Source organism: Haliotis rufescens, unplaced genomic scaffold (assembly GCF_023055435.1).
Source record: "Haliotis rufescens isolate VD_foot unplaced genomic scaffold, xgHalRufe1.0.p SCAF_5, whole genome shotgun sequence".
In the NCBI taxonomy this organism is placed as follows: domain Eukaryota; kingdom Metazoa; phylum Mollusca; class Gastropoda; order Lepetellida; family Haliotidae; genus Haliotis; species Haliotis rufescens.
Window position 1 is genome coordinate 22,166,599 of NW_025964223.1, and position 15,186 is coordinate 22,181,784.

The following is a 15,186-nucleotide window of genomic DNA, read 5'->3' on the forward strand; positions in this document are numbered from 1 at the left end:
ACTGAAAGATGTACTGGCCAATCTGATATTTGCAGCACCCTGTTGGGCCTGCCAGCACCTTTCAAGAGTAAGCCACCGGTGTTGAAGAAAGAAGTTAATGGACATGTAGAAGCAAACAAGTTATACTACTGGCTGACATACAGGTACGTGTAAGCTAGAGATTACTTTGGATTTCATGTAGCAGGTTAACACCTGCTCACCCAATCCCACCCACTCACCTTATCCCACCCAAACTCCATTCACCCACTCGCCTAAACACACCCAAACTCCATCCACCTACCCATCTATCCACTCACTCACTCACTCACTCACTCCATTAAGAGTTGCCTAAAATCGAGGTCCAGCTCCTTGATTAGGCTGATTGTATCTCATAAAACATCATTTGTGTGGATCAGTGCTCATGCTTTCAGTCACTGGTTTGTCGGGTCCAGACTTGATAATTTTACAGGTCGTGATGTAGTTGGAAATATTGCTGACTGGCGTTTTACAACATTCCCATACTCATCATAAGAGACATAGTCTTACATCAGGTTCCCCTCATGCTCATTCACTCACTCACCTTGGAAGACTGACTGTATGATGATGGCATTCCCTAAAGGAGGACTATACTGCATCTGTTTGCTATTTGCAGTACAGGGTGCCATTGTACAGAGCGATCTTAGCGCTAAGGTGATCGTAGCTCCCATACCTTAACATAGACTTACGACTGTCGTAGCACTAAGGTTGTTTTGTACAAAGGCACTTTTGTCTAGTACTTGTGCATTGTACTTAGTGCCCTGTTTGAGGCTGAAACAATGTCCCCATATGATTTGGATAATCGAGAACTGCTGGAAAATGAAATATATATACAACTCAAAAGAAGTTAAGGAAGGCCCACCTTTTTTTTATTGATCTTCAGCAACCCATGCTACGTGGGCATGCCAGAAACCTATGATTGTGGGTTCAAATCCTTGTTCGCCCCGATTATGTTTCTAGGTTTGTCAGCACCATACCCGTGCTCGTGGGTTTCCCCGAAGTGGGAAATGTCTGAGACCTGCATCACTTTGGGCTTTTCTCCCACATTAAGCTGACATGTCGTAATATGACTGGAATAATGTTCAAAGCGTTGTTAAACCCAACTCACTCACTCACTCACGCTCTTTCTTAAGGGGCGACTAACAGGATCAGGAGGTCAGACTGGCTGACTTGGTTGATGCATATCATCGTATCCCAATTGCATAGATCAATATTCATGATGTCAATCACTGGATTGTCTGGACCAGACTCGATTATCTCAGACTGGCGTCCTGTAACCTGAGTGTATCATTGAACAACAACCAAAAGAGAAATTAAGAATTGCTGAGTCTGGCTCCCTTTAAGTTGTCCAAGTTGCACTGAATATTACAAGGTTTTTTTTATCAGAAAGAATCTCTTGTTCTGGGGTTGTGTAATAAATCTACAGCTTCAACATTTTCAATTTTGTATTTAAAAACTTACGTACAGAAACAATTACTTGCATGAAATGATGTTGACATTTGTTGTAACAGCAGAATGGGTTGTTTGTTGTATTGATGTTGAAGGTACTGATGCGTTGAGGACTAGATGGACTTGTGGTTGTCGACTAAGGGAATGGAACCAACATAATTGCACAATGTTGGCATGTATGCACAGATGATTAATGGAAGGTTTTGACATTCCGTTACAACATGTATTTTAATTACCAACAAGACAGCAAGCCCATGTCAATAAACATTGGATCACAATTATGAGCACATCACTGGCATGTCAATTAGAAAAGGGATATTGAATTGTCAAATATGTAAATATTTTCACAAATCATTCCTGATTTAAGGGGAAAACAAAATCAATTATGTTTTTCCCTTGGGAGCTTGTAGTGGGTGCTTGAGAGGTTGTTATGACATCTGTCAGGCATCTGTCGGGTTGTGAAGTGCAGTGTTGCCTTGTCCACCCTTTACAGGGAGGCTGCTCTGACATCACACTGGCACAATGATAAGTCTGTATCTAGAAGAGGGAGTGGGTTGTCCACAAGTAGTGACAGGGGATCTATAGTAAAGAAATGATCTGCCAAGTGATGATGTGTGTTATCTTAAACTGGGGTCATAAGAGATTATGTATTTTTATAAGCGGTTAACTTAGGTTTTTTTGTGTTCTTGATAATCTATATAAAACAAAAAGATATTTTTTAGGTTTGAGGATTGGAATAACAATTCCTGTTGATTTTTTTGATTTTTTTTTTAAAGAAGTATGCCGGGGCTATACAGGGCTTCCCTTCAATGACTACTGGTAGTAATAATTTGGAAAGACTAGTTAGTTCCTTCTTACCATGTCTAATTGTTACATAAGCCACTAGACCAATGATAGAAATTGGCACTAGTCCTGTTGTTTTTTGTCCTTGCCAAACGGCCTATTAGTTAAGGTGTCATAAGGATAAGAAGAAATTAGCTAATTTTAAGGGTATGTTATCACTTTAAGGACCAGTAGACTAAAAATATTAATTCCCACCGCTGCTACACAGCATGAGTTGACTGAACCTTTGAGAAGTGTTTTATGAACTGCAAGTGTATTCAGCTGTGCCTTGCATCATGCCCTTCATGTGAAATCATAAAAAAATTGACAATTTGGTACGGGTAAATAAAAACGGTTTGCTTTGGTTTCATTTAGTTGTAAGTCTTTAGGTGCTTTTTGTGGACTCGAGTTGACTACAATGTCAACCCCTGTAAGTTATTTGAGAAATGGCATTTTCAATATTTCTGCCAAGTCTAAAAATATTAACTTTTGGGAAATAACTGTTAAATGTCAGGGCAGTCGGTTCACGACAGTATTCAAATAATGGGAGGAATATGTCTTTTTGTCCCAGTGCTAATTGTAGTCCAGGAATGTAGACCTTATTATAATCCCCATTGTGGCCAAATGTGGGGACATGGAGATAAAAGAAATGTCAGCAGCCAGACAGGTTGCAGCAGCAGAGATAGGATGACAGTTGGATTGGTCCTTGGAAGGTGTGGCCATGAACCTAGACACAGCATTGCAATTAACATGGCAACTGTATGTTAACTGTAACATTACACGGCGTCTTGTTACATGTCAACAGGCACCTGTTGTAACAGTTAGATTTCTGTGGATTGATGTAACTCTTAGAACTGATCTAGGATCAGTTATGTGTCGGTCATTATTTTGTTGAAACACTTTTGGAATAATTTCACATTCTGATTTCGTTTCTGTTACTTTAACTTTTTAAGAAATGCAGATAGTGTTTTAGTTAAATATTATTTATTGATTTCTTCATTAACGTGTTAATTTGCTAAGTAGATTGTCATTGTCATTTTTGTACTCGAATGATACCATAGGGAGCGTATGTTTTATGTTTGTGCTTTGTTTGGAAATTTGTAACTCATATTTTGAACTGCGGGGGTAGAAAGTGACAAGCGGTCATGTGTAGATAGTCATTATTACAGACAACAGAGCTGCATTAGGAAATGTCCCAACTAGGGGTATCCTCATAAAAGTCTATCTCTATTGACACCAGGGCCACATTGTACAAAGTGATCTTAGCAATTCGATAGTCTGAAGTCTATGTCAAAGTATGGTAGTTATGATTGTCTTAGCACTAAGCTTGCTTTTTTGAATCGGGTCCGGTTATCTAAGGTGCCGCATACCTATGATTTTTGGTTGAAACCCCATATTCGCCCTGATTATGTTTCTTGGTTTGTCAGCACCATATTTAATAGCTCATGCTCATTGGTTTCACCAAAGTGGGAAATGTGTTAAGACCTACATCACTTGGGGCTTTCCTGCTACATCAAGCTTATGTGCCATGGGGGCGGTCGGGTAGCCTGGTGGTTAAAGCGTTCCCTTGTCACGCCGAAGACCCGGGTCCAATTCCTGACATAGGTACAATGTGTGAAGCCCATTTCTGGTGTCCCCGCCGTGATATTGCTGTAATATTGCTGTAATATTGCTAAAAGCGGCGTAAAACCATACTCACTTATGTGCCATGGTATAACTAACATAGTAACAAGTTTTTCAAGGTGGTGGTAAGCCCAACTCGCTCGCTTGCTTGCTCAATCACTTTTGACACCTATGAAAAATGCTTTGGCCCATAATTATTCAGAAGTTCTACATTGTATTAAATCTTGATATCAGCATCCTGTATTGAAATACTTCCCCTAAGAAAAGACAGACAAGTTTAAAGAATTCAAAACCACGAAGTCAAAGACCTGTATTATCAAACAAATTGTGCATGTTGTTTTGTACGTTTGTTCAAAGATTAGTATAATCAATGTCTCAAGCAAGGAGATTATTGTAGGTGCTTGAGATTGTCTGACTCCACAGGGGGCCATCCTCCAGTTGACCTGATGACTTGACCTGAGACAGTGTAGGGTATTGTACTCTGCTAATTACTATCTCCTTATCCAGAAGAGTTGGCTGATAGAGAGGTGTGGCTAGGGAGACCTACTGGGCTGGGAAAATGTCCTGATGTTTCTACTTGTTCAGGTGTATCAGACAGGAACTGGACTTGATGTTAGGACATTCACGTCTGTCACCTATTACATCAGAGGACTTTAATCTTGAAGGGGGATTAACCAAGTGTCGTGCATCTTGTTTGTATTCTCTGAGTATGGTATTATATCGTCAGGAATCGATCATGTTATGTCATATGATTGTCAGTGAGGATGGGTGTTGATAATGGGGAATAAACGTTTGTGTAGAAACTTGGTGATATTAATCTGAAACGACACTTGAATCAGAGTTAGATACTGTACATCATTTTGATGATGGCAGGTAGGGTACCTGAGTGGTTAAAGCACTCACTTGTCAGGCTGAGAACCTGCTTCAGAGACCGATAGGGCAATGGCAAATGTTTGTGATAATTCTCAAATTGGAAGAGGAAAATACCAATATAGGTTCATCATAATTCATGAGCTTATTTTATTTTTTGAAATTAGTTTTACACTAATTGCATTGAATGCAATGCTGAAATAACTCTAAATTTAACAAAATAAGGAGTTCCAGTATGATGTTAAAAAGAAGTAGCACCTGATTGAAAATCCTTTCTAAATCAATGCTGGCTATTACCTGAATTATTTGTTTGTTATGTAATGCCGCACTCAGCAGTATTCCAGCTTTATGACGATCTGTAAATAATCGAGTCTGGACCAGACAATCCGTTGATTAACATCATGAGCATAGATCTACGCAATTGGGATACGATGACAGGCATCAACCAAGTCAGCAAGCCTGACCACCCGATCCCTTTAGTCGCCTTTCGCCTTCCCTGAATTGACAATTCCTAACATTTTCTTTAAATGTGGAAGAAGATTTCCTTGAGGGTTGATGTATGAATGACAGGTATCAGTAAGTGTGCCAGACATATGTTCAATATGTTGTTTTGTCTGTTTGTTGTTTGATGCTGCACTCAGCAATATTCCAGCATGTAAATTATCAAAACAAGGTCAGACAACCAGTGATTGATGTTATGAGTAAAATCCCACACCATTGGGGTACGACGATGCACCTCACTGATTTGGACAACCTGATCCACAGACTAGCCTTGTACAACAAGCAGAGGTCGCAGGGGGCCTATTCTATCCCAGAATCCTCATGGGGGCATGGGTGGCCCAGTCGTCTAAGGCGCCACGATTCGCTGTGCAAAGTTGCATCTCTGGGTCACGCCAGAAATCTATGATTGTGGGTTCGAATCCCGGTTTGCCCTGATTATGTTTCTAGGTTTGTCAGCACCATACCCGTGCTCGTGGGTTTCACCGAAGTGGTCAACGTGTGAGACCTGCATCATTTTGGGCTTTCCTCCCACATTAAGCTGACACGCCGTGATATAACTGGAATAATGTTAAAAGCGGCGTTAAAACCCAACTCAATCACTCACTCACCCAGAATCCCCACAGGGTTCATTATATAATGTTAGGACTACAGTTGATGATGACATAACTCTTAATGATCCAACAATCTGCTGACCTCTTTAAATAACACTTAATCTTCAGCCAATTGACGTTCTATGTCCTCATCACACTCTAACATCCCACTAACAATACCTGCAAACACCTCACCACGAGTATTGACTGTAAAATGTCAGACAGTGTATACTAATTCCACTGGACATATTTACATAGGATGAAAAAGCTGCTTATCCCCTCCACACAAAGGCTGAACCAGGAAATGCTGGACAGACCTCCAACAATGGTCTACATTTGACACTGACACCATACAGAATACACCAATTTCCCAATGTTGATGGAACCAACAAAAGTAATCCTCTTGAATTGTGTGCCGTGTGGGACTGGTCTATGCTTACAGACATAGCTTCTATAGGGCTTTCACTGGGTGTGTGTTCTGGTCATACCAACTCTGGATGGGTCGCTGGACCTGGTTCAGCTATGCATGGACTTGACCAGTATCATGTATCTACTGGTCAGAAATCTGGCTTGTTCCGGGAGGTAAAAGGGATGCTTAATTGCAACCACCCTGTGTACTATTCTTGACATCATTATGTTGGTTCTTCAGGGTTAAAGGGGGCACAGGTGGCCCAGTCGTCTAAGGCGCCGCGATTCGCTGTGCAGAGTTGCGTCCCTTGGGCACGCCAGAAACCTATGATTGTGGGTTTAAATCCCGGTTCGCCCCGATTATGTTTCTAGGTTTGTCAGCACTATACCCGTGCTCGTGGGTTTCACCAAAGTGGTAAACGTCTAAGACCTGCATCACTTCGGGCTTTCCTCCCACATTAAGCTGACACGCCGTGATATAACTGGAATACTGTTAAAAGCGGCGTTAAACATCACTCACTCACTCACTCACTCACTCACTCACTCACTCATGCTGTGATTTAACCCATCTCATGCATTCACTCATTCATATTACAATATCAGCTGACAACAGCCAAGGTGACAGTAAATATTTTCAATATCACCTTGATTGTGGTTCGAGGTTTGTCAGCACCATACCCATGTTTGTATGTTTCACCAAAGTGCAGAAATGTCTAAGTCATGAATCACTTAAGACTTTCAACCTATGAAGTTCTGGGTTGGAATAGGCTTCAGCAACCCATGCTTGTCGAAAGAGGTGACGAATGGGATTGGGTGGTCAGGACTTGATTGATGCATATCATCGTATCCCCATTGTGTAGATTGATGCTCATGATATCAGTCACTGGATTGTCTTGTCCAGACTTGATTATTTGCAGACCGCTGTATTATTGCTGAGTGCGTCATTAAACTTTTAACAACAAACAAATAATACTTAGGCGTTCGACCCACATCAAGCTGGCACTCTGTGCTACAACTGGAATACTGTCCAAAGTGGAATAAATCCAAACTCACTCACTCACTCAACGATATGCTGACTTACGACATTCAAATTGCATTGACTATTGTATCTCCATTCTAGTATTATCAGCTTGCAATATTCAAGATGTTGTGAGTATTTTGTGTACATTAGATATGCATTTGATGAAAATGTTTTATTGCATCCTGAGCATCTCGTTGCTGTGATGATGCAGTGACATTGCTATGCTGTTGCTGTGACATTGTGTGCTGTTGCTGTGACATTGTGTGCTGTTGCTGTGACATTGTGTGCTGTTGCTGTGACTTTGCCGTGCTGTTGCTGTTGCAGCGTGCTGCTGGAGCTGCAGGGAGACACCCGGGAGTGTGTGGAGGTGTTTGAGACAGTGTTGTCATCTTGCTACAAGGCAGAGGACCTCAAAACTCTCTGGATCAAGTATGTGTATTTCTTTTCCATATTGTGTGCCAATTTTTTCGTTCATTTGAGAAATGTTATCGCTTGTATCGCTTAATTAGATGTATATCTGTATTGATGAATTTGCCACAATAAGTTTTAAAATTGCTGATGGGATGTATATTCACTGCCATTGATAACATTTTGGTGATGATAATAGTCTAACCATATGGATAATATTTTTTATTAGAATATTATTTTCATTAATGTTCACCCATGCATACTTAGCATTACTATTGAGATTGGGAATACTTACATGATATCAAATACAATTTGGTGTTTGGGGAAAAAACATCCTCAAGCAATCTTGATTCTTTTCACAAGATTGTGCAAATTGAACAGAGTGTGTTACTTCCATAAGAGTTGGACCAGGGCAAGCATGTGTGGTGGAGATGGCAGGTGCTTGTGGTGGTTGCAGCTATTCAGGACACATGGCACTGTGTCCAACTTGTCTTTCTTCCACCACCCACTCACTCCCCTAGTGTTGTCACTACCTCTCACACTCGCCTTGTTACGCCTGATCCCAAATATAACACAAGGCTTAATAACCCTTTTACTGCTGTCAGGGCCTTTGTCACTTGATAACTGCCTCTGTGTCCCTGGCCTTCTCATACTAAAAGATGTGAAAATAAAGTACTTGTTGTTACCCTGTTTGGTGTATGGAGGACACTGATATGTTTAATTGCCATGTAACATCAAGAATATGACAATTTTTGTGTTTGGAGACGTTTTCAGTAGAATTAATTTATGATGGGTGATTATAAGCTGAGCTATCAAGATCTATATGTGGCAAAAGTTGTGGAATGTGTGACATAAGGAGTGAATATTAATGTAAATTGTGATCACTGTTGACTCTGACAACTGCCTGTCATCATATTGGTTGCTGTGAATGATGGTCCTGATGGAAGCCCTTGGGATAAGGGCCCCGTCCCACAAAGTGATGTTAGCTCTAAGATCACTTCGTGGAACAGAGCCCAGGAGCCTCTCCTCTTGCAGAATTGCAAAGAGTTCTAGTTCAAGTTCATCCCACAGGTGTTTAATGGCGTTGAGGTCATTGCTGTCTGGGTGAGCGTTATCCTGTTGGAAAGAAGCTAATGACAACTATATAGACAATGGGTCCACTTTAAGATGGGTATAAGTCTGGCCTATAGTTGTAGGTTTTGCCAGCCCTCATCATCACTGAGCCACTATTGGTCTTTCTGTGCAATGTGCTTGTAGCTCATCCGCATGTCTCCAAATGTAACCATCTGTGAATATGCGAGGTAGAATAGGTCTTCAGCATCCCATGCTTACCGTTAAAGGCGACTATGCTTGTCGTAGGTTGCGACTAACGGGATCGGGTTGTCAGGCTCGCTGACTTGGTTGATGCATGTCATCGATCCCAATTGCGTGGATCGATGCTCGTGATATTAATCACTGGATTGTCTGGTCCAGACTTGATTATTTACAGACCGCTGTCATATAGCTGGAATATTGCTGAGTGCGGCGTTAAACAACAAACAAAAAAAACAAAAAAACGCAACTGCTTGAACTATATACCAGTGAACCAATAAGCATGTAGGTACATCACCTCATCCTTTCTGTATGGGTTTGAACTCCACTCGTGTTTATCTGGGATGATGTCGGTCTCATTGTACCCATTTTATGCTCTAAACATTTAAAATTAATTTCACTTGCTGCTTAACACTTGTGATGTTCTACACATATGTGCAGCTGTTTCAAGAAGAACAAATATCAACATCTGGTATGAAAATTATATGTTTTACCCAATAATACAGTAGTAGAAAAGCAGTTTGTCTTTTTACATAGTTAAAACATTGTAGTTTTCATTGTCATCAAAATTACTATATATTTTCAGTTATTGATAAATTTCATACAAGCTTCTCTCACAAGTGTAATAAAGGCATTCCACTTGTAAGTAAAATGAACAGGATATATACTTATGTTCAAAGCAGTATGCATTGGTTTCTTAAATTGAAATTTTTGCAGTTCCTTGGGATATGGAGAGGACTGTTCATTCGAATTCATCCTCCTAGATTTGTATCTACCCAGAAAGGGTTAACCAAGATGCAGGCACACAATACCCCAGTCTTTATTTATGTAGAGCCTTCTGTCCCGATCCGTCTTAATATGTCAATTAAAGCTAGTGGTGAGGGGTGTACACTTATCATACAAATAATGCCTTTATCCTCGCACCTTCAATTTAAGGTCAGAGATGATTCTCCCATGAGGAGCTGACAATTGTACCCAGCATTAGTGATTCTTGATTCTAGTCAGCTCAGAGGTGTGAGGCCAAAGAATAATAAAAACCTCTTGTGAATGAAACTTTAGATGGGAGACTGATAAAAAACCTAGTAAATAAACACTTGGATCAATTTAAGTAATCCCCAAATCTTATCTAGCGCAAACAGAAAAGGATTAGCGCAACAACGGAAGGAGAGCAAGAGAGGGTGGCAGGAAACGTGCAAGGAATCACAAGAGCCTTGTCACCACTGATGGCTTGTGTCTGTGTCTTACAGACATGGTGGTGGTTGTGGGTTGTTCTGTCAGACATTGTGCTTACCTCGAGGTTGAGCACCTTGGGGCATGTACCATAACCTGATACTGACAATATCACACAGAATATTTTTCCTATAGAATGATGCAGTGTTTAGGAAGGGACATATTTCATTGTGTTAGTTAGGTAGTCTCTCTTACAGACCCCTGTGTATATATTTCCTGTTCTCTTCCCCTTGAGACTTAAGATTCCTTAATAAATGAGTGTCTGACTTAATCACTGTGCTGATTTCAGACAATTATCGGTTGGTAATGATATGTGACCTAGCTGATCTGATGATGTCATGGATCATTGCTCCTGCTATCAACCACTGGTTGTCTGGCCCAGCCTCAATTATTTATCTTCTGACGGGTTAAGCTGGAATATCGCGAACATGTGTTAAACAATAGGAACTCACTCACTCAGAAAATATAGATCTGAAAATAGCATCAGAGGCAAGATATTTTTGATGTGGAATATTTTTCAAAACTGTTGTAAAATGAACTTCTCCTTTTCCAGGCTTGTTATTGTAGGTCATTGAAGACAGGACTCGTGTAGTAGGATTTGTGTCATAGAATAGAATCATGAAAGCAACCTTTTTTTCCAGCTTTACCATGTGTTACCTTTATTCCTGATGAGGGTGTTTGTTTGTGGATTTAGTTACCTGGAATACCATCACCGGCAACTAGAGGGTGCAGTGAGCAGTGATGTGCGCCTGCGTGAGGTATTTGACTTGATGGTACGGAGTTTGTCAACTGTTCCCACCAAGTTCCCCGTCCCCTTCTCAGATGATGGTGCTACCTGGAGGGACTATCGTCAGGTCAACAAGATGATCCACACGTACCTCACCATGATGTCCAGAGAGGAAAGACTGGCTGCTCTGGAGAAGTTTGTCGAAATAATGCCTTCAAATGTTGACCTCGTCATTAGGTGAGTCTGATGGCCACAAATCATTGTCTTTGATCTAATTTGTAAGAGTGATCTCTATGCAAGTATATATGTTTTTTCATTTTCATTGCAAAATGATGAGAAATTCATATCGCCTTGGAATTATTTTGATATGAAAGTGATAGTTGAATAACTTGAGCCAGTACGACATTCTTAGTTGACAAGTGTTCAGGTGAACAAAGTTTGCATTTTGCTGTGATAGATGACAACATGGATGACCAGCTGTATTGTACTTGAGTTTCTCCATGAATGTGGGGCGGTCGGGTAGCCTAGTGGTTAAAGCGTTTGCTCGTCACGCCGAAGATCCGGGTTCGATTCCTGACATGGGTACAATGTGTGAAGCCTATTTCTGGTGTCCCCCGCCGTGATATTGCTGGAATATTGCTAAAAACGGCTTAAAACCATACTCACTCACTCGCTCTCCATGAATGTTTGTTTTTTAATGCCACACTCAGCAACATTCAGACGGCGGTCTGTAAATAATTGAATCTGGATCAGACAATCCAATGGTTGACATCGAGAGCATCAATCTACACAATTGGGATATGATTACATGCATCAACCAAGTCAGCAAGCCTGACCAACTGATCCTGTTTGTTTCCTCTTACAACAAGCATGGTCGCTTTTTACGGCAAGAATGGGTTGCTGAAGACCTATTCTATCCCAGATCATCACATGGTTTTCCATGAATGAACCATACCATTACATTGATGAGAATAGATGGTCGCAAGACTGTAGCACAAGACTGTAGCACATGTTGCTTGAGAACTATTGCTGTTTGTGCAATGTAAAATTTGTCAGTTAAAAATAGTGACGACATTATACAGTAGAATCTATTCACAGATGATGGATGAACATAGTATGTACAAACCTGTGTGAGTACGGTATATGTTTCCTGCCCTTGAGATTATTTTGATTTAACCTTAACCAGGGACTATATGTTACTCTGCTAGAAAGGTTACATGGATCTTCTAGGCTTAAGTTGGATGTGTACTGGGATTGTCTTCATATTGAGAAGTACTGAGTGTGACTGACTGTTGTAGGAGTGTGGAGGAGGCAGTGCTTGGGAAGGAGTACCAGCGTGCCCGCAGTCTCTACAACACACTGCTGTGGGAAGGAGTGGCCAGTGTCCATCTGTGGAAGATGTGAGTTGCAGCAGGGATTCCGCACACAGTGTGCTTCGTATTATACAGTAGCCCCATACATTCTTGTCATAGCTCTGTGTGTGTATTATAAAGTATTGGTTCCGAGATTAAGATACTGTTTCCCTTTCCTCAAAAAACCAACCCCTTAAGTTTAACACTCATGAATAGAAATTCTGTTTTTCACTTTTGAAATCTCACCTAAATATTCATTTTTTAATTTTACTGATATTGTTAAACCTGATATATTGATGCTAGTCATTTCAGTCCCGTTCTACAGGTTCCACTCAGCCAGACAGATAATGTTAGTATGTGGTACCTGGATTTGGTGAAGGGTTTAGACTAGTTGTTTGTCAAGTGGATCCACTCAGCAGTTATTGTCACATTGATAGTGATCTGTATGCATACAGGATCTCACTGTCTGCGAATGTTCAGTCATGGTGATGTTTTGCGCTGTTCCAGGGTACTTGGTCTTGCTCAGAGGCAGGGATCTGTGAAAGAGGTTAGCCTGAAATATCACTAATATGTCAAACTTTTTACTGTCAATTCAACCAAGCAAGGACACAAAACATATGTCACATCCCCATCATCCTTTCACTGGTCTTGACCAGTGTCCAAAATAACTGCCTGCCCGCCTGCCCGTGGCTAGTAACTTTTCTGTCAGGCTGATTGACATTTTTCTCCACCCGCCGGACTGTCCGGCAGATAATTTTAAGACTACTAAGAGATTCAGTTTTATCATAACTCCTTGCAGATTCACAAGTAATTGTTTGCATTATTTCAACTGAATGAAGGTGCGATTTGTCTCTTAGTTCTTTTTCTCTTTTTTCATTATTTATGTCTGAATGCCGGCAGGTAACTTTGAAGAAGGGCAGGCAACACTTATGTGGGTTATCTGCCTGACTGTCTTGTTGGGTTTTAAAATTATTTCAAACACTGGTCATGACTACTTGTGGGTCATTGTGCCTCAATGAAATTGCTGATATTTTCTGTTGATTATTTACAAGGATATGTTTGCCAGAATATTGCTGACTTCGAAGTTAAACACACTCAAATTTCACTCACTGTCTATGATTTGAGTGCTCTTTATTTTTTTTTGTGTATCCAGACTTGACATTTGTTTGGTTTCAGATGGAGAAGCTCTACGTGAAGGCTGTGCGAGCTCTGCCTATGGCAGTGACTATGTGGAAAGATGTAATGTATTCCCTACCACTACTTGGGTGTTTTAGATATAGCTTGTCTTGTGTCATGTAACATATCTTGTCTGTCAAATTGTTGGTAAGTAGAGAAACAGCTGTCATCCTGTCGGAGTCAGTGACTAACGCTTTTCCATCCCCTATAGAAGAATGTCAAGTATCATTTTGATTGCAAGCACAATTACTTATGAAAACAATCTGCTAATTTTGATGTGAAAGTTGTTACAATTGACTTGAAATTGTTTTAGCTGCTATAAGAAGCATTAACAGTCACAGTTGAAAAGGTTTATCTTGAACACACTGTCTCTGACAGTTATGACGTATTATGTAAACACAACGCTTGAAGCATGGCAGAAATTGACCAAGATCACATTTAGATAAATGAATTTATTTGGCTGGGCCTTCTAATGCTAAAGCTCATGCTGTCAACCACTGGTTTGCTTGACCTATATTTGGTTATATACTAGTTACAATGATGTAATGATGTCCATGGGATGTTGTTGACAATGGTATCATACTATCATGTAATGTAAAACCAAAAGTATCATGATTTGTGAGGAGCAGGGGTTGAATGTATTCTGTTGTCCATATTGTATTGTCTAATGGTTCGTTATTTTTTGTTATTTTGAGTTAAAGAATACATTGTATAGAGAGTTGATCCTGTTTTCTCACAGTTCCTGCTGTTCGAGGTGACGGAAGGAAGTCAGGCGACGGTTCAACAGATTCTAGCTCACTGCACCAGCATTGGGCTGAACATCGCTGGATTTGTGGCAACAATATCACCTTCTCAGTGAGAGCTACAAATAGCTGGCCATGTTGGAACTACGGGACCTTTCACCCCTTGAACCTGGAGGTCTGTGTATTGACCTTGGGCCAGTATCATGACCTTCAAACAAGGTCAAACCCATAGCACTCATGAGTTCGTCATTTGTACTTCTCTCTTATGGAGACAGTATCGCAGTGAGTATTTTGATGCCTTGACATGGGAGAAGTACTATAGTCAGTTGAAACAATTGTTCTTATATCATTAAAAGATAATTGGTATTCATTGGTTCCATGAAACTGAAGTGTTGCCAGAAATGAATAAGAGTAACTTTAACAATCAGTTTGTGTCTAAAGTTGACCAGATTTGATCCATATGTGTAAGCTTGTTCTTCCATGGTCTTGGCTTGTGTGGTTTGTTGATGATGGTCTTGACCGTCCAGACGATGCTGACTGATGGGAAGCAGCTCTTTCTTACAATGTGATACATACCTGCTTACAGAGGGAGGAGGACAGGTTGGATGTCTGTCTGACCGACCTGCAAAACCTCTTTCATTTGAATAGGCCACAACCAGTTGATTTCGTTCCTCTCTGAATTACTTTTTGAAAGTGAGAATTTGGAAAATCGTGTTTTTTGTGGCAGATACAAAACATGTGTCAACCAGAATGACATGAACCAAAGCAACACCATTGTACTTTTTAAAATACAAAGTCTGCCATCCATCCCCCTCCCCTAATATGTTCTGGTCAGTTGAAGTGATATGATGTTACTATGCTTCTTTGTTGAGAACAATAAGATCTGAAGTCATCCATTGTAAACAATGTCTGACGTTGATGACATTACATCATCGGAACT

At 40.5% G+C, this 15,186-nt stretch overlaps 1 protein-coding gene across 2 annotated transcripts in view; it reads left to right on the forward strand.

Annotated features, from left to right (window-relative positions):
* The window catches only part of LOC124111911 (zinc finger C3H1 domain-containing protein-like), a 107,840-nt gene extending 93,175 nt beyond the window's left edge, over window positions 1-14,665 (forward strand). For both annotated transcript variants that reach the window (XM_046471820.2, XM_046471828.2), the window contains 7 exons: window positions 36-143; window positions 7,624-7,728; window positions 10,943-11,212; window positions 12,274-12,375; window positions 12,835-12,874; window positions 13,504-13,566; window positions 14,243-14,665. In XM_046471820.2, the coding sequence (XP_046327776.2) occupies window positions 36-143; window positions 7,624-7,728; window positions 10,943-11,212; window positions 12,274-12,375; window positions 12,835-12,874; window positions 13,504-13,566; window positions 14,243-14,362 (808 nt within the window). In that variant the 3' untranslated portion in view covers window positions 14,363-14,665. The remainder of the gene's footprint in view (window positions 1-35; window positions 144-7,623; window positions 7,729-10,942; window positions 11,213-12,273; window positions 12,376-12,834; window positions 12,875-13,503; window positions 13,567-14,242) is intronic.
* Window positions 14,666-15,186: the final 521 nt, after the last annotated feature.